We start from the raw sequence: 21,115 nt of genomic DNA on the forward strand, positions 1-21,115 counted from the left end.
CAAATCTGCAAAATTATAATTTGCGTAATTACTAGTGGTAGGACCTCTTGTGAGTCAGTACGGGTCAATACCACCATCCTGCTTATTTCGACCGTGAAGCAGTAGTGCGTTTCGGTTTGAAGGGTGGGGCAGCCGTTGTAACTATACTGAACCTTAGAACTTATATCTCAAGGTGGGCATCTAGATCGTAGATGTTTATGGGTTTCGGTAACCACTTAACACCAGGCGAGTTGCGAGCCCGTCATTCCATATAAGCAATAAATAAAAAAATCATACAAAAATGCTACTATGCCGATGACGTATAATAACCATTTATTATTATTATTAAATATTTATTTTCAGTAAAGAAACCATACATTTTGTTAGCAAGAATTACTTATAACCTGAGTTAGTATCTAAAAAACACACATTACTATCTGACTATTGAGTCTTTCTCAAGTGCCTGCTGCAAAGGCTATTAATTAGCATCTTACTCGATATGGTGTTCAGAAGATATGATATTGTTTGAACTCGTCTCATTTATATATTTCGCACCGGCTTGGCTCTGCCCCTGGCATTGCTGAAGTCTATGGGTGATGGTAACCACTCACCATCAGGTGGGCCGTGTGCTCGTCTGCCTACAAGGGCAATAAAAAAAATACATATGTAAAGAAAAACTTTTATTATTTAAAACTCTGTAGTTTTTAGAAAGGATTTTTCTTTAGTCTGTCATTGATTAAAAAGAAAGTAATTTTTTGTATAGCTATTTACTATAAATTTTTTTATATTCATTTTAAAAGAGATTAATTGCTTTAAATGTCCTTTTCTTATTATATAACAGAAAACGCAATTAAGTTTTTTTTTGTTTATTCATTCTGTAGTATCATTATAATATGTATTATTACTGAATTAGAACAATTATAAGTTCAGGCTAGAGTTCCCAATTACGACTTAGACGTCATGTCTTAATTCTATATTCACGTTTTGATTACTACGAGCCCTTGTAACACTTAGCATCAAGTGGACAGTAAGCGCGTTCAATGGTTACGCAATATCTAACTAAAATATCTATATTTCAATAGTAAACATGATCATATCTAATATTTAAACAGAATTAATAATGAATAGAATAAGAATAAGACAGATAAAAAGACCAAATATTTGGACCTGGCGCACGAGGTGACCGATATGTGGAGGGTGGTATCTACAGAAATAATCCCGGTAGTTGTATAGGTGAATAGTTTGGTCCCTAAAAGCCTCTCAAAACATCTCGAGAGGCTTGGTCTCAACAAAAAGTCAGTGGTGGCCCAAATGCAAAAAGCAGTCTTGCTCGACAATGCCCGTATAGTTCGCCGGTTTCTCACCCAATGGTCCCTAACGCTCCGGCCGATTGTTGCCCACCTCTTCGGAGCGTGTCCTGCCGTCTTCCCAGGCGAGGCAGTGTTTAATACATAACTATATAATAGAATAAATAATAAAAAATAAATTTTAAGGAAATATTATAATAAAATGATAATTTTATTATTTCGACGGAGACACAAGTTGCTCAGAATGGATCATCGTGTCAAAATTGCCTTTGAACATAAATCGATGGAAGCTTTCCTAGAAATAGTAGCATGTGAACTTTAGGGAAGGTTCGCGTGTATTCCAAAGCGCGGGGTGAAGGTTTGCGACGCCGAAGTTGAACGGAAGCTGTGAAACATGACAAACTATAAATAAGTAGCTATTTTAAATGAAAATCAAAGTGAAATTTAGCACGGCATAGCTTAGCAGTCTTCCTTTTTTTGTTTAATTTTTTTTTGGAACGAAGTTCCTTATGCGACGATGCGGAGGGGTACCCTAACCGGGAAAAAACGTCCGTAACGTAAGATTTTTTATTATTTATGTATAGTCTACGTGATGACGGTTATTATTATTATTCATATAAATAGCTATTTCTTTGTATATTATTATTATATATTTTTTATAAATCATTGTGAATAAAATAAAGTTGATAACTTTGTTAAGTAGTTTTTATTTATTTTTATCAACAAAAAAATCTTAATAAAAAATGTATACCCGAATAATTATTTTCTTTATACCTCGAATAGAACTTAAAATTAATATTTTTATAATAAGGAACTTCGTTCCTATCCGGTGTCCCACGACACCACACATCTTTTTTTTTATTTATAGCTTAGATGTGTAGACGAGCTCACAGCCCACCTGGTCTTAAGTGGTCGCTGGAGCCCATAGACATCTACAACGTAAATGCGCCGCCTACCTTGAGATATAAGTTCTAAGGTCTCAAGTATAGTTACAACGGCTGCCCCACCCTTCAAACCCAAACGCATTACAGCTTCACGGCAGAAATAGGCGGGGTGGTGGTACCTACCCGTGCGGACTCACAAGAGGACCTACCACCAGTAAGCAAATCTTGTTCATGTCTGTAGGTAGATAGAAGCATAAATTGGGATTGGGGATAAATTTATATGTGCATAGGCTCCGTGAATCATTTTTACAACAGATAAAATGAGTTTACCCGTCTATTTCCAACAAAAAGAAAACCATTACATAATTCGCTCATATTAAGGACGTGGCGTAAAATTAATGTTTAGTTTAAGTAACACAATAAACTCCTGCAGTGGTCTTAATATTGCAACATTAAAATAATACAGCGTCGGAATGACCTCAATACATAAAGCCCTCTTGAATAAATTCCGGGAAGGTTCAACGCAAATCGATGCTGCTCCAATCGAAAATCAACCTTAAAGAACTAGGACATAAGGAAACCAATTGTATGTTCGGTATTCCTGTTTGACTTGCACACAAAACGCATTAGCATATAAACAAGAAGCAACTTTGTGTCTTTCGTTTAATGAAACCTTTCGAGAATTTGAGGTCGTTTATTAAAATTCGCGTCTTGGTAAAGCCTCAAACGCGTGAAATATGAAACTTTTTTTTTTGCCTAGATTGGTGGATGATCTCACAGCCCACCTGGTGTTAAGTGGTTACTGGAGTCCATAGACATCTACGGCGTAAATGCGCCACTACCTTGAGATATAAGTTCTAAGGTCTCAAGTACAGTTAAAGCGGCTGCTTCACCCTTCACACCGAAACGTATTACTGCGGTGGTGGTACCTACCCGCGCGGACTCACAAGAGGTCCTACTCGTACCACTAGCAAGAAATACTTATCAGAATACAGCGTGAAATACTTATCTTTATTAAGCAGAAAAAATGCAGGAGATTTAGGGTCATCGCGCAAATATCGGCTCGGTAGCTCACCAGCAATGCCTCATTGAACGGATAATAAATAGCCATTACGATACTGAATGGATTTTTTTTTGCTATGTAGAGCTTCATAGGTAAAATATTAAAAATCTCGAGTTAAGGCTATTTCGAATAATTGCCGCATGGTGCATGCCTTAAAATGATGTTAGACTTTAAAAGATTTTCACAATTTATATATTAATACGTGAAGCAAAAACTTCGTACCCCTTTTTACGAAAATTGCGCGGACGGAGGAGTATTAAATTTCCTACAATTATACAGAATATTGAGAAGGAGTGCAGAATGCTAATGTTTTTTTTAAATAATGCTTAAAAATACATTAAATCAATTAAAATAACATTACACACACTACCATGTATTTTACACAACACATACATATAAATGTACTCTTTGCTTATTGTTAATAGTCAAACTGTTGTTATTGTTAGTCTATGGTCATATTAAGAATAGATTAATATTTTTTAGACTCTTTTTGGCGGGAACGCGAGGAGTGAAGTTGTGTGATTTGTTTTATTTTGTCTATTTAGTGTTTCTTCAGGTTTAAATGCGTAATAACGGTGGTTTATTAACTGATTAATAAATGTGGGAAAATGAATCAAAGCCGCTGGACGTATCTTCTCGGGATCCTCCAAAAAGTCTACTCAAAAAATCTCAGTAAATGACCAACCACCATTTTACTGACATTATACTCCATCCCATATCATCTCATCTCATTTCATTTCATTCCATTTCTTTTTTATTTCATTTCATTTTATGTCATGTTTCATATTAATTAACTTGATTTCATTTTATAATATCATTTTTCGTTTATAAAAAATATAGAAAATATTAGGCTGTATGGTATGATACCTTTGCCTTTCCAGTTGAAAAAATAAAACTACTACTACTACTTAATATCTTTTGTCTTTATTATTACTTATCTATAGTGTAGTTTTGGCGAAATCTGTGATTATGTTAGAAGTATATTAGTGTTTGACAATAAAACCATGCTAACGATTAAACTTAGAATTTCAATTAGTTATAATCGTACTTCGACTAGGCACTGCGGGACCACTAGTGTTTAATCAATGTCTTTATCTAGAATATTTTTCGACTTGATGGATAGTTTAGAAGAATGGAAATTTAGTACTTGCTTAAATTGTCTACTGTATTCGATCGTAACTTTAAAAAATAACTAATTAATCTCGCTTAATAAAGAATTAATCCGCTTTGTGCAAATTTTAATTGGGAGCTAATACACGAGTGAAAGCGCTTAAAGAATTAACTTGATTTGCGAGGGAACTTGGCGTGGCACCACACATAATTATATCCAACACAAGAGTAATCTTCTGAAATCCGCTTAAGGTTTTATTATAAATAATTAATAATTCTGGTTCGAATATTAATTAGCAGATACTATATTGCGAATCTTGCCACTTCTCTCTGGCGACTCTTATTCAATTCTCTAAGCTCAGACGCATTCTTTCCTACCGAAATCCACCAATTTCCATGTAACTTTATTGGTGGTCAAACATTTTTAGATCCGCATGAGTGATTACAACAGTCTCAAATATTTTTGTCGAGAATTATTAATTTTATGCAATCCGGCTTGTAGAGTGAGATGGCCGATTTAAAACTATTGCGACTACAGCTCGACGTGTTGGTCAATGCAGTGTCCACCTACTCTATAGAAATCACCATACGAAGTCGAAATCTCAATTGTGTCAGAAAGTGGCTGTCCCATCGTTTAAAAAAATAGTGGAATAGCTTTATAGTGGTACCTACCGGACCTTAATATCACTCGTAGTACACGGATCAGCTAAACGATTATGAGCCGTATGTACGCAGAGAAATCGGCACTGCAGAGTTGTCGAGCACACGGCTCAATGTGTACGTGCGTGCGTGCGTGCGTGCGTGCGCGTGTGTGTGTGTGTGTGTGAGTGTGTATCAAAGACAGGAATGCACCAGTGCGCTAAATTCAAGGGAACTTCATGCTGAGGATTTCGGAGTTTCTGCTACAAAATCATCTCTCAAAAAAAAACGATGTACTTTCTTTGGATCACACATTCACAACTCTGTAATATCATATGCTATACTAATATCTAAATCTACAGTAGTTTTTACGAATGTTCCTTTATAACTACTGGACCGTGCATCCGATTGACTTGAAACTTGGTATCCATTTATACTAATATATAAATCTACAGTGGTTTTTACGGATGTTCCGTTATAACTACTGGACCATGCATCCGATTGACTTGAAACTTGGTATCCGTGTAGAAAATACATGTACTTAATGGATAGGTTTATATTTATATGAGTGTTGGACTCCCTAATAATAATTACCATAAATAATAATGTTAATTTTAAATGCACATCGAAGCGGGCGAGTACGGCTAGTCTTCAATAAGCTTCGAGCTAAATATAAAAGTGTTGAATGTGTTACATGTGTTAAATTCAAATTTCAAACTTATCGATTCGAAAACATAGTCGAACTTTCCTTGGGCTGTACACGTTGCTAATATATATGCAAATTATGTATCTAAAGTGACTTCCGCGGACCTTTTATGTAAATTTCATAATATTAAGCGTAGTATAAATCCTCGTGGATTCAGCGTATGCTATTTATTATATTGGTTTAGTTTGTTACGATGAACAAAATTATGAAAGTTCATGATAACTTAGATCAAACGCAGCTTAACAAAAGATCGGTATGATTCAAAATCGTCCCTTTTAGTTTTAGTTCTTTGGAACATAGTCTCCCTATCCCCTCCGACAATATAAGATTATTTTTTTATTGCTTAAATGGGTGGACGGTATCACAGCCCACCTGGTGTTAAGTGTTTACTGGAGCCCATACACATCTACGACGTAAATGCGCCATCCACCTTAAGATATGAGTTCTAAGGTTTCAGTATAGTTACAACGGCTGCCCCACCCTTCAAGCCGAAACGCATTACTGCTTCACTTCACTTCACGGCAGAAATAGGCGGGGTGGTGGTATCTACCATTCGTGCGGACTCACAAGAGGTCCTACCACCAGTAAAAATACTTGAAATATCGCTACTATTCACGCTGAGTATTTTTTGTAAATTACGTAGAAAAAAGACGTTAAGTGCACCTCATTTCGTAGCGATCTTATCCAAGTATACTTGTAAGGTTCACACATTGGAAATCAGCGAAATTGTCTTAAAAGAAAAAAGTCACAAATATATCAGCCCGTACACGCCCTCCGTAGAAACCCGTTAGCGACACCACGTCCGCGCTGTCACCATATTTTCCCGCTCAAAATGATAAATGACACTCGAAATATACCGGTTACTCGGTTTTTTTTTCTGTGAGATTCACGCGAAAGTCTTTTAGTCATAAAAATAAAAGATTATGTCTCCATTCGTTCTTGTCGGCGCCTTCCTTCCGTGTCGGTTTTCATTGCGAATCTGCTTTTATGGTTATCACGTTATAGATTAATTAATAGAGACGCAGGTACGTGCTTTGGGTTGTTTGATTTGTTTTTTCGGGACGCGAATACAACATTGCTACGTTTAATGAGAATTTATACGTATACAAATGTTTACGGACTAGTAAATTTATTACAAGTTTTCACACATGATTACAATGTTTTTATGACTAACTATGGACATTAGCTAAAATATTGTTACAACAAAATTTATATTCTACATACATTGTCGCGAAGTTTACATGAACGCCAATAAACAATCCAATTGAGATTTCGATCTCATATCTCAAGCTGAGTGGCGACATTTACTTTTTTTTTCTACCTAAGCTGGCGGTCTAGAGAGACCATATCAGCGTCACCGGTCTAAGATATTCACGTTAGGATGTCAACGGACTTCGGTGACATGGTGGGCTTTTTCTCCCATCTATGCCATAAAAAAACAATATTTACTATCGAGAGTGCTCGGAGGAATTATTTGAGATGATAACTTATTTTTTCATGATTGAAGTATTACTGGTGGCACGGAGGCCTTTTCAGTTTCACCAGTAACCACTTAACGTCAGGTGGGCTGTGAGCTCGTCCACCCATATAAGCAATAAAAAAAATAAAAAAACTTTGGCCGCGTTTCAATATGTATATATATAATTTTTGCCATCATTTGGCTTTTCTATAAATTTCTCTCCACAAACTTTCTTGATACGTCTTTAACGTGGTTAGACAGGAGATGGTACTCGTGTTGTCATAATGATAAAGTAATTATCCTGATAATGACGAAACTAATGGACAGCCAATTTAAGTGACTGATGGTGTATATAAATGATGACTACATTTTTATTTTACAACGAAACCTGAATATCATTTATAGCTTGTACTTACCTTTTTATTGAGTTTTGATGTAAAGAGATATCAGATTAAATTGGAAAAGGTTTGTAAAGTCAATCAAAAAACAACTTTAATTTCTTTTTCGGCATTGAAATCGCTGCTTCTTCATACAAATAAAACAATCCATAATTCTTCATGTAAATTAAGATAGTAAATTATTTATTGACGACCTTTCTGTACATACACAAAAAATGCGTTTTATATATTAGTGAGGCACTAGTTTATAAGTCAAAATATCGCGGAATCGTTTTTTTTTTAGAACAATGGATATTCAACACAAAAAAGCTACGAAATGAAAAATCATTTTCAATTCATTCGAATTCGACCCGAACCGAACTTTGTTTTAAAAGGTACAGTCAACAAAACATTCGACATATACGTCATTGAGTTTTTAAAAACCGAACGTAAAAGTGTTGAAAAACAATGGCAAAAACATTCTCGGTCCTCTAACCGCGTTGCGTAATTCGAAACTTTTGTGCTTCAGTGTACTTTTTTTTTTTTTAAATTACACTACACAATACAACGAGCGTTGGTTATTGTTCTGAATATAAGCTGTTTATTTAATTGTTCACAATCCTATGTTACTCCTTAAGAATTTCTCTACTATTTAATTAAAATCGTACTACCTTGCACAATAATATGGCTCCTACGATACAACTGTACAAGTTGCTACTTATTTTGTATTTACTTGCATATTTTTAGTATTTATTTGGGATGATATGGACATGTGATAAGACGAAATGAAAATGAGGTTGGTAAGAGAGCGTTAACTATGAATGTGGAAGGATATAGAGGAAAAGGTAGACTTAAGAAGAAATGGATGGATTGTGTGGAAGACGATATGGGTAAGAGGGGAGTGAGCGAAGAAATGGTATATGATAGAAGAGTATGGAAGGAGAAAATATGTTGCGCCGACCCCAGGTGACTGGGAGAAGGGCAGGATAATGATGATAATGATGATTTGTATTTAATCGTATGTAAGTCTATCTTATATTGTATTTATTTTTCACATGTGTATATAAGTATATATTTTTATGTAAGTTTATTAAGATATAGCACCGTTCAGTTTGCTTATTCCTCTCCCTGCAAGGTTGCTGGAAGAGATCGCTTTCAACGATAAGACCGCCAATATATGTCACCGTCTATTATTTGCTTCATATTCTTACTCTGTACATGCGGACTCACCAATGCTTAAGGTAGGTAGTAAAAGAAGATAATTAAGAAAATAATATAAGATTATAATCTAGTATAACGAACGTATGATTGTGAAATAGCAAGCCCATGAGTAGACCGAAAATCTCTTAATACTATTCCTATATTAGACCATATCTTCTCTCCGCTAAGTTTTCAATATAATTGTTTTGAAAAATTCATGAAATCAAAGTGACCTTTTGTAGTAAAGCCTTTACAAGAAGCAGAACAAACTTTTAATTATGTTATAAACGGGGTTGCATTCCCGAGGGCGCTACTGCGACTTTTGATTAACATAAAGTTTCTTGGTCGCATGTTTCAGTCTAACTTTTATTTAGATTTTGTTCTAAATAAAAATAAAAAACTATAATATTTTTTATAAATCTATATATTAATATGTGACGGAGGAGTATGAAATTTCCCACACTTATAGAGAATATAGAGAAGGAGTGCAGAATGTTCATCTTTTTTTTAATTATGCGTAAAAAATACATTTAATCAATGAAAAAAACATTACACACACAACTATATATTTGACACAACACACATATATATCTATACTTAGTCTGGCCATAAATACTGTTACAATTAAAAATATAAAAAAATTAAACAAAGTATCAAAAGCTTATTCGAAGTGGTCTCCATTGGCTGCAATACAGTCCTTTAAACGTTGAGGCCAGTTATCAATAGAAGCACGCACTCTTTCCATGGGAAAAATTTTCACTGCCAATCGTACGGATTGTTTTAGGGACTCCAAATTATCATGGCGTTTAGATCAAGCCGTACTCTCTAAAACTGACCATAAATCATAATCCAGCGGATTAAGATCGGGACTAGACGACGGCCAGTCTTCAGCTCTGATGAAGTCCGAAACGTTCGCTTCCAACCAAGACTGCGTAGACCGAGCTTTATGACCTGACGCCGAGTCTTGCTGGAAGGACCATTCTTGATTATTGAACATGGTGTTGTTAAGGGGCTTTACTACCAATGGTAGTGTATCAAGAATGGTATCTTGATACACTTGTGCCGATGTTTTGATACCTTTTTCACAAAAGTATGGCTCAGTCACTCCTTCATAGCCAACACCCCACCAAACCATCACTGAAGTCGGATAGTGCCCACGTTGCACTCTATCGACTAATTGGAAAGCTTCCTTAGACCTTTGAGCATAAAAACGGTCATTTTGTTTGTTAAAATGTTGCTCAATTGTAAAAAAATTCTCATCCGTAAACAACATTTTTCTATGTCCCTTTGCGTACCGCTTCAGTAGTTGTTTCGATTTTACCACCCTATTCTCTTTTCAATTATCAGTTAAGAAATGACCAGTACGTCTCTTATAGGCTGCAAGTCCATATCTTCTTCAGTCGACCTCTTCCCCCTCTACCTTATACTGCCATTTCCATACATCTCCTAGTCACATACATCTTCTCTCTACGCATCACATGTCCATACCACGCTAACCGTCTGCTCTTTAATTTGTTGATTACCGGGGCTACTTACACACTTCCTCTGATATATACAATATACAGAATGCCTAGAATATACAATACCACCAAATAAATGACAGCTAGCGTTCGCAGTACGCTGGTACTTAGTGAACGTTGCTTCCTATTCTCTAAATTTAGCCGCCTTTGACGTCGCCTACGCGAAAAGATGGAGATTTTATTCTAGATCACGCAGCTAACTTTTTAATACATCTACTTTATATTAAAATGTGACTCACACATTCCTCTTCCCCTAAAAGGGAAGATATATAAGACTTTAATAAGGCCTGCCGTCTTGTATAGATCAGCTTGTTGGACCTCTAAAGTGGCGGATGAAAGGCGATTGCATACAGCAGATATGCGAATGTTGCGATGGATGTGTGGAATAACGAGAATGGATAGAATACGGAATGAATATGTTAGAGGAAGTCTGAAAGTGGTACCTGTGACAGAGAAGCTGAGAAGTGTGCGTTTGGGATGGTATAGACATGTGCACGAAATGAAAAAGAGGTTGGTAAGAAAATGTTAACTATGAATGTGGAAGGATATAGAGGAAGAGGTAGATCTAAGAAGAAATGGATGGATTGCGTGAAAGATGATATGGGTAAGAGGGGAGTGACCGAAGAAATAGTATATGATAGAAGAGTATGGAAGGAGAAAACATGTTGCGCTGACCCCAGGTAACTGGGAAAAGGGCAGGATAATGATGACTTTATATTAAAATGTCATTTTACATGTCAATTTACTGGTGATAGGACCTCTTGTAAGTCCACGCGGGTAGGTACCATCACCTTGCCTATTTCTGCCGTGAAGCAGTAATGCGTTTCGGTATGAAGGGTGGGGCAGCCGTTACTCGAGACCTTAGAACTTATATCTCAGGGTGGGTGGCACATTTGCGTTGTGGATGTTTATGGGCTCCAGTAACCACTTAACACCAGGCGGGCTGTGAGCTCGTCCATCTATCTAAGCAATAAAAAATAATTAAAAAGTTAAAAAATAATACATACAGCTTACAACGCTATGATAATTCAAATTATCATCATAAATATCATCATAGTTATTGTCGACACATACTGCTACTTTCATTAAATCCATGCACGTTAGAATACATAAAACCATATAATTACATTTGAGTAGGTATCCAAATAATAATTTTTCATTCAACAGCACGATATAACAAACGATAAATTTGTTTGTTGAATACAAATGAAATTCAGCCGACATCGCGAACTGAGTTTTCGTAACAAAGGGACATTGTCCACTATTGTACGTATAGAAACGCGGGCTTAACGAATGGGTGTTCTGTAATGTCATTTTGAAAAACATGAAAACTGACTTAAATAGACATGATATTGAACTGAATTTAAGCTTTAGAGTTTGGCGAGTAAACTAACACCGGTCACCGTCCGCGAATTAGCCCATAGACACAGCCCGCTGAGTTTCTCGCCGGATCTTCTCAGTGGGTCGCGTTTCCGATCCGGTGGTAGATTCTGCGAAGCACTGCTCTTGCTAGGGTCAGTGTTAGCAACACTCCGGCTTGAGCCCCGTGAGCTTACCCACAAACGTTAGGGTGAAGCTGAAATAGCCTCTCAAGGCTATCAGCATAGGTACGAAAAAAAAAAGAATAAACTAATCTATTGACACAGCCCATTGAGTTTCTTGCCGGATCTTCTCAATGGTTTGAGTTTCCGATCCGGTGGTATATTTTTTTTTTATTGCTTAGATGACTGGACGAGCTCACAGCCCACCTGGTGGTTAAGTGATTACCGGAGCCCATACACGTCTACAACGTAAATGCGCCACCCACCTTGAGATACAAGTTTTAAGGTCTCAGTATAGTTACAACGGTTGCCACACCCTTCAAACCGAAATGCATTACTGCTTCACTGCCAAAATAGGCGGGGTGGTAGTACCTACCCGTGCGGACTCACAAGAGGTCCTACTACCAGTACTTCTACGAAGCACTGCTCTTGCTAGGGCTAGTGTTAGCAACGCCTCCAGGTTGGAGCCCCGAGAGCTCATCTACTTGTTAGGTTTTGCTGGCATAGCCTCTCAAGGCTATCAGCTTAGGTAGGAAAAAAAACTGAATTTCGAATAGCAGCAAAATCAGCGTTGCGTCGTTTAGGACTGTTGAGGAGTTTTGGTGTCCGTTCAGTGTGTTTCTATTGAGAGATGCGTTTATACCAGCGCTCGAATTTCATGGATAGGTAAAGAAACAGGTACTTAAAACGCGCTTACGAATAACTACCGCTATAAAAAAAATTATAATGATGGGCAAAGTGGACGGAAAGAGACGTGCTGGGCGAAGAAAGAAGTCATGGCTCCGGAATATCCGAGAGTGGACCGGTATTGCCTTCGTCGAACAGCTGTTCCGACTGGCCGCTGATAGAGATGAATACACGAAGCCAACGGCCAACCTTCAGGATTGAAGAGGCACTGGAAGAAGAAGAAGAATAAAAAAAACATCACAGCATCATACTCGCAAAAGTTAGAAATCTTATACCTTTAAACGAGCAAATATTGTATATATATAATCTGAATCTCGGAAACGGCTCCAACGGTTTTCATAAAATTTAGTATACACTCCTGTATTTCGGGGGCGATAAATCGATCTAGCTACGATTTATTTTCAGAAAATGTTGTTTTATTCGTGTTTTCCTTTATCGATAATCAACTTTATGACTCTTCCCGACATATTCTATTGGTGAATAATAATACTATTTTTACTGCTTTAAAGACAACAAGATGGCGTTACAAAAAAAAAGCCATCTAGTTTACGTGATTGATATATTTCGTAACTATCGTTTAAAATTTGGAAGAGCCTAAACAACAAATAATTGAAGAATCCGCTGTTTTGCACATAAAGTTTTATGAGTGCTTGATATCATTACATCAACAACTGCTTGAAGATGTCACTAGAAAGAAAAATAGCTCCAAATACGTCTTTGATATTCAAAACAACGACTTACGTCTTTCTACAAAGAACATTTACTATTGTTTGAAGTGTTTGAATTTCGAGTACTGTAATTTATGTTGGTTCGTAGGTTGGTGGAATGCACTAACAGAGGTTTTTTTGTGAGAAAAATATTTATGTCCTAAAGTGGCGTCGGATGACAAAAATTTTAGTGGTTAGGAAGCGCGCGGCGTTCGTTGGTTTGGTAACAGCACTGACTTCGTTCGCCTCAGGTCATCGGTCCGAGGCCCCCTCACCTCTCGTTGAACCCCGCGCACTCCCTCTTACAAATCTTGTTAATTTAAAACTAAGCTAAAACTTTTGTTAACTTGTCCTAACAAAACAAATTCACCATACAAACAAACATACACCAAATATACTAATCACAGCTCCAAATTTATATTTAACGCATCGCTAACAAGTACAATTTGGCTATGACATAATTTTTCGAACTGAAATTTCAGTTTCCGCCTTAGAAAAGCTTTCCTTTGTTTTTAAATTAAAATCAGGGTTTAATTTTACGTAAATAGGTTTTAATCTTATTTCAAGCTAGCGACCCGCCCTCGCTTCGCTTCGGAACCTGTAATTTATTATTGATTTCTCCACTATTTAATGGATGTTATTATACATATAAACTTCTTCTTCAATCACTCTATCTATTAAAAAAACCGCATCAAAATCCGTTGCGTAGTTTTGAAGATTTAAGCATAAACAGGGATATAGGGACAGAGAAAGCGACTTTGTTTTATACTATGTAGTGATTAATCATCACATAAATGCCGTAACCCGATCGAGGTGTGAGGTTAAAGTTTTAATTGCATATCAGATGTCGAGCAGCATCCAACCGGAATCCATGACTTCTTCTCTGAAAAATAGCCAGGAATGCGTTACTTGCCAATAGACTCACAATATGCCCTAACACTTACAATTCCTGGAAATACATATATTCGTACGTATTTTCATAATAAGCTTAACCCTTGTTACCACAATACTCGTTTGTTTTTTAAGAGCACGCAGCACGAATATCATTTCATACCTTAAGATATAAATTTGGAGTCAATTGAAGTCTATTTCTTTGGATCCGAGACTACCACAACTAAAACACCTGTAAGAATCTTTTGGCGATTTAGTAACTGACTACCATATCTATGTACACAGTCTTCAACCTATACTAAGTCGAAAAATAAAAGGAGTAATGACAGATGACATTGCCAAAAAAAAGGATGAAGAAAATTTATATGTAAAGGACTTTCATAAAAACTGATTGATATTTAAAATAAAAGACAATATATAGATGAGCATGTTTCGTTAATGAGACCCTATATGAAAGGTCTTTATTGGTCACCCCAACGTGATCTGAGCCCGCAACATTTTAATGTTGTTTAATGAAACTTAGAGTGTGTTTCTATTGTCAGTGCCAATAGAAACGGGGTACTTTACACACGTGAACATTTATACCACAAACCACGAACCACGACTATGAGAAGTCTGCTCCTCCAGATCCAACTGATAAAAGGTCAAGTGTCAACTTTACAACACTCCAAAAGCTCTTTAAAAGTTTTAGAACATTTGCCTTCATTACAATTAAAATTTCAATCGTCCCAAGCTAAGATATTCTTGCATATTTTGTGTACCACTGGTATGGGTATCACTAGTATCCAAAATACCTAATAAATGTATCTGGTATCATACCAGAACCACCTATGAGTCGAAATTAAGTCTACGCAAACAAAATAGAACACATTTGTTACTTTGACCATGTACCTGAAGATAGCTGGCCGTTGTAATGACCACGGTAACCCTTTGGCATCCGGTGTATAGTGAAATAAAACATCTAACAGACAAACAAGATCATCTCTTCAGTTTTCGGTTAATCATTAAGCCTCCTTCAAAAGGGCCTTGAGATTTTAAAAGCCACAATGATTTATATTTTTTATTGTGCAATATTCTACTCTAAACTGAAACTTGGAACTCATGTCTTAAGGTGGATGACAGCATTTACGTTTTTGTTGTCTATGGACTCTGGTGACTAAACACCAAATGAGATGTAAACTCGTCCTATTATTTAAAGAATAAAAAAACCGAAAGCAACTTTCATACGAGGCTTGAAAAGAATTTGATTTTTTAGTGCCGCATCTCTATAGCATGACCTCAAAATCAATACCTTTCGCTCCTTTGATGAGCGTTGGCTATTTAAATCACCTTTCTGATCAACAAAGAAGGTACTTGCGCTTTCAAGTGTGTCGGGTCTTTGTACCTTAAAGCTTCTTAAATTAGAGTTTTCGAGAATGACAAAACTCAACATAGCGTAAATAATAGTTTAGAACGTGTAACACTCACAGCAAGTATGTATGTAGTTGTATTTACTTCGTATGTGTGTTCGTTGTATGTATCACGGAACAATGACCAATGGAGCAGTCCTCAAACATTTATATTTTATAGGTTTTTCTTTGCTCTATAGAATTTAAAAAAAAAAACAGAATTAAGTACGTTGTGGTTATCTGTAGATGAAGCCAACATAGATCGGTCCATTGTGACATTTGAATAACCCCAAATTCAGATTTGGTTCCCGATCATTTTCAATGTATTTGGCTAATTTAATGTAATTTTAAAGCTTCTATATCTATATCTAGATTTTACGGTACTAACATAGGGCCTTTAACTGTGGAACTTTTCGCCTGAATTTGAGAAAAGGAAAGAAAATTTAAATCAAATGCTAGTTGAAGATGTAGCGGACTAAACTTAAAGTCGATAGTGTGGGATTGCATAATATCATCATAATACGGGATGACGTTAATCACAAATCACGCTTAACCGGAAAGCTGCAACGTATTCCGGTTTAAACCAGTTTAACTCCGGTTTGAAATTCAAATCGCGTGCCGTACGCCCAAAACCGCTTGTCTGCCTGTCATTTTAACAATGTTATCAACGCTCAACTCTATCTGTATAATTAGCTGTATACATGGAACTGTTTGAATTTGGAACGAAATCTTGGAGACATAAGGTCCGGTTTCCACAATATCGACTATTTTAAATGTAATTGCCCTTTAGTTTCCAGATTTGCTCATGAAAGACACTGGACAAATATCACCGATATCCAATACAAGTATTTCTCGTTGTTGTTTAATTTATTGCTTAGATGGGTGGACGAGCTCACAGCCCACTTGGTGTTAAGTGGTCACTGGAGCCCATAGACACCTACAACGTAAATGCGCCACCCACCTTGAGATATAAGTTCTAAGGTCTCAAGTATAGTTACAACGGCTGCCCCGCCCTTCAAACCGAAACCCATTACTGCTTCACGGCAGAAATAGGCAGGGTGTTGGTACCTACCCGTGCGGACTCACATTAGGTCCTACCACTAGTAATAAATTTCCTCATAAATTCGATATATCTTTTGAATCTAGGTGGTGAAGGCCAGGAGCACGGGCCAGTGTTCCTGATGGAGCCTCCATCGAAACTGCTGTTCTCGAACACTACCGGAGCAAGGGTCTCGTGCGCTGCCCACGGCTTTCCATCACCGCAGATAGCTTGGCAGCTGCCTGATGGCACTCAGATGGACGACGTGCCAGGTTTAAGGTCAGTCGTGATATTTAAATCTATACAATCTATACTAATATATAAATCTACAGTGGTTTTTACGGATGTTCCGTTATAATTACTTAACCATGCATCCGATTGACTTGAAACTTGATATACATGTAGAAAATATATGTACTTAATGGATAGGCTAATATTTATATGGGTGTTGGACTCCCCACACCAGTTGCGGGGGCGTTAATGTTGAGAATCTTTGTGGGGGTGAGAAATAATAATGTTAGTTTTAAATGCCCAGCGAAGCGGACGGATACATCTAGTAATTTTATAAGAATTTCAAAATGGAAATTAATAGACTATTAATCATCACCTGGATATTGAAATTTAATTTCCTTTGTGACAGCTATCTCGATTTTATGTTTCTATATTTTCCGCTATTGCTAGTATCTGCGTTCATTAAAATGAAGAACATACAACTTGATCTTTATAAGGCCTGTTTCAAATCTATCAACAGTACAGCTGAAGTAAATGTAATTTGATTTCTAGTTTTTTTTTGTCAACATTCTTACAACCTTTGCAGATCTAAGATTCGATGAATACACAATTTTAGTTATTTATATAAATATTTTTGCAACTATAATTATAGAGTTAACTTTTTTGTGTAAGTACGAAGTTGGGCACCTTTATAGAATTTAAATTGTTTATTAAGTCAATATTCACAAAAAAAAAAAAATATGGTTTTGATTTTATTACTAAATAATATTTACATGAATGTTGCATTAAATCTTATACACATATCAGTAAATTAAAATAAATTAAGGGTTAAACTTAAAAATAGAATCAATCTGTTTTCTCAAACGTGTCAAAAGAAGTGTAACGTTTTTTTATTTTTTTTATTACTTAGATGGGTGGATGAGCTCACAGCCCACCTGGTGTTAAGTGATTACTGGAGCCCATAGACATCTACAACGTAAATGCGCCGCCCACCTTGAGATATAAGTTCTAAGGTCTCAGTAAAGTTACAACGGCTGCCCCGCCCTCCAAACCGAAACGCATTACTGCTTCACGGCAGAAATAGGCAGGGTGGTGGTAATCATTGCGAAAATATAGTTTTTTGATTTAGTCATAAGCTTCACTTTGAATTATCACTATACGTGTTTCAAAATAAGTAAACATTCAGAATTTTGTAATTCTATATGATAAATTAGTTATTACAGTATTATGCACAATACAAATAAATGGTGAATCGGATCTCTGAATACCAATGTGTTTAATTTAAATATGGCGCTAACGCATATACAAACACACTTTTGTATTTGATAAAAAAAATATATTGCTTCGGTGGATGGATGAGCTCACGGCCTAACTGGTGTTAGGTAGTTATCAGGGCCCATGGACATCAAATCAAACCCACAAAATTGTAATTTGCGTAAATACTGGTGGTAGGACATCTTGTGAGTCGGCACGGGTAAGTACCCTAGCCCTGCCTATTTTTGCCGTGAAGCAGTAATGATTTGAAGGGTGGGGCTGCCAAAATCTGAGACCTTACAACTCATGTCTCGAGGTGGGTGGCGACATTAACGTTGTTAAATAGCTACAGAGGCCCGTGTTTTAACACCATATATATCGTGGGACAGTATCTCCAGTTATAGCATTTTATTTTATATTAATTTGCGTGTGAGCTCCAAAATTGTTCACAGGAAAAGCTTACATAATAATTTTATTTCTGCAAACCGTACTAAACAAAGAAATAACAAAATATATTTTCTGCTGTCATCTTTATTATACGTACGTACGAGTAAATGTATTCCCAAACACGTATCACACATGTCACAGTTTTATTATGTAAAGGATGGATCAACACCTGATACCGTAAATTCAGAATATTCCAGAGAATTTTGTTTGTTCCATTACGAAGAATCGTCAAAGGCGTGAATTTCTCAACACGAATTGTTTTCTGCGAATCTGTTTGCGTGTTATATATCTATAATTGTTTATAAGCGCGCAAACTAGATGAATTTTTTTTCCTACTATACATTATATTGGTGAACGAGTTCTCGACCCATCTAATGTTAAGTGAAGCCTATAGACCATTCCATGAGAACATGACCTAGTAAACCCGTGATCTCTCATCGTAATAAGCATTCGTGGATAGAATTTGAAATATACAGAAGCAAAAAACAAACGGAGCTCAACAATCTATAATATGTATGTTTGGATGTTTGTTAGTGAATCACACAACAACTTTTTTTTTATAGAAAAACATTTTAAATCTAGGCAAGATTTAAAATGTTTTTCTATGAAAAAAAAGGTTTATAGTCTGGGTTAAAGCATATGTGGTGGTGCAAGACTGGCGGTGAGACGTCTTGTAAGTCCGCACGGGTAGATACCATGCCCTGCCTAATTCTGCCATGAAGCAGTAATGTGTTTCGGTTTGAAGGGTAGGGCAGCCCCTGTACTGTAAAAACTGAGAGCTTAGAACTCATATCTCAAGCTAGATGCCATTTACGTTGTTGTCTATGGGTTCCGGTAACTACTTAACACCAGATGGGCCGTGAGCTCATCCACGTCTCGTCCCGCCTAAGCAATACAAAAAATAAATATTTACTGCGTATTACCTTAGAGTATTGGATATCGGATACCTCAAAATGTTTGTACCTAGCCTCTGTATTTGAATACGGATATTGCGTCGAGTAAACCAGGCGTGTCAGGTTTTAAGACTATGAAGACATCCATATTTCATGAAACTATATGTAAAATAATACCAAGAATCATCGAGTAATTCTGATAGGATGATTTTAAAAATAAGAAGAGTAGTAAGAAGATTGTAAATTTCTTGCGCTCGAGCTAGTAATGTGCAGTGACTATGCATAAGTGGTCCAGACAACCATGGGTTCGGTTGTCCGTATATATTAGTACTTTTGGGTAAGATATTTGATATTAGGCTTCTAAGCGACGATTGTTTTAAGGATTTTTTTTATTGCCCTTGTATGCAGACGAGCACCCGGCCCACCTGATGGTCAGTGGTTACTGTCAGTGGTTACTGTCGCCCGTGGACTTCAGCAATGCCAGGGGCAAATCCAAGTCGCTGCGTACCGCAATTCCAGGTCATAGTTTATGTAATATCGTAAAAAACGAATCAAATTTCATCGTACCTTAGTTCTCACTGACTTGGTGGTGAAGTAGTTAGCGATCGTGTCTGTTGTGCTAAGGGCCGTGGTTTCAATTCAATCGGACAAACATTCGTATTATTATGAACAGGTTTGTTTGCTCTATGTCTGGGTTTTCATTATCTATAAATGTATATGTATATTTAAATGTATATAGTATGTATCTTATAACACACCTTATAACACAGAAAATCCTAATTTGGGACCGGATGACCGTGCGTGATTTGTTCCGGGTTATTTTGTTAATTAGGCTTGACGAACTGATCGAAATACTCTTTAATATTTTATATGGCGTTAATCCTGGCCCGGCTCGGCTTTGTCAATTAAAGTAATGCCCTTCGCAATCCACAAAAGAATTTTAAAATGTAATAACGTCTTTAAATGAATTTATTTAATTTGAATAAATTAGTTTTTTTCTGTAACGCGAAGCGGAGTTTTTCGTTTTTACAAAAGTTAATTAGACCTTCGGCCGTTTCTTGTTATTTTTTGAGTGAAATTATCAAGAGTATGGTTATTATAAAGGTTTGTTCTCTTCTCTTCGAACCAGCAGGTCATTACAAAGTCATTATAAAACCAAGAGACTGGTCGATAGATTTATGGCCATTAGAAAAGGTGGGAATATATTGCTATCTTTTTCATTTCTCTACCGCTATAAACTAGGTGAGCCGTAAGTTAAACCGTCTAGATTTAAAAAATACTGCTTCTCATGAATTTGGAAGTCAAAATATTAAAAATATAAATCACATAGATATGCACATATACCAATATTTACTAAACTATTTAATTGTCCAAAGATAATCGTGTAATGCTTTATCATAAATTTTATCACAAATAGGAAGTACCTACTCTAAAAACGCATAAAATGGTTTTATTTTTATTTAGACAGGAAAATTTAAGAGCGTTTTATTTTTAGAACTGTCTGGAAGTCTTCAATTATAATATAAATATATATTAATTAAATTTTCAAGCAAAATAAAGATGCTTTTATTATTGTAGATGAATTCAAAATAACCACAAACTAATTTCCAAGTTTAAGTTCTTGGTGTCCAAAGACATCAAAATCTCTCTATTCTAGTCCACCTATTTTTCGATAGATTTATTTTCCTTGGATTTTCCTCTTTACCTTTTTCGATAGATTGTGTTCTATTTTTGAGTAATTGCATACATGTATATGAATGTATAGAATAATAGAGACATCAGGCTTGAATATG

General features: G+C 36.2%; 1 protein-coding gene across 7 annotated transcripts in view; it reads left to right on the forward strand.

Annotated features, from left to right (window-relative positions):
* Window positions 1–21,115, forward strand: part of Dscam3 (Down syndrome cell adhesion molecule 3) — a 319,922-nt gene that overhangs the window by 18,095 nt on the left and 280,712 nt on the right. For all 7 annotated transcript variants that reach the window (XR_016323179.1, XR_016323178.1, XM_089727911.1 and 4 more), the window contains exon 3: window positions 16,605–16,776. Coding sequence is in view for 5 of the 7 variants with exons in the window: in XM_089727911.1 (XP_089584037.1) it covers window positions 16,605–16,776 (172 nt within the window). In the remaining 2 variants the exon portion in view is untranslated. The remainder of the gene's footprint in view (window positions 1–16,604; window positions 16,777–21,115) is intronic.

The sequence above is a fragment of the Bombyx mandarina genome, chromosome 05 (assembly GCF_030267445.1).
Source record: "Bombyx mandarina strain Sakado chromosome 05, ASM3026744v2".
Taxonomy (NCBI): Eukaryota; Metazoa; Arthropoda; class Insecta; order Lepidoptera; family Bombycidae; genus Bombyx; species Bombyx mandarina.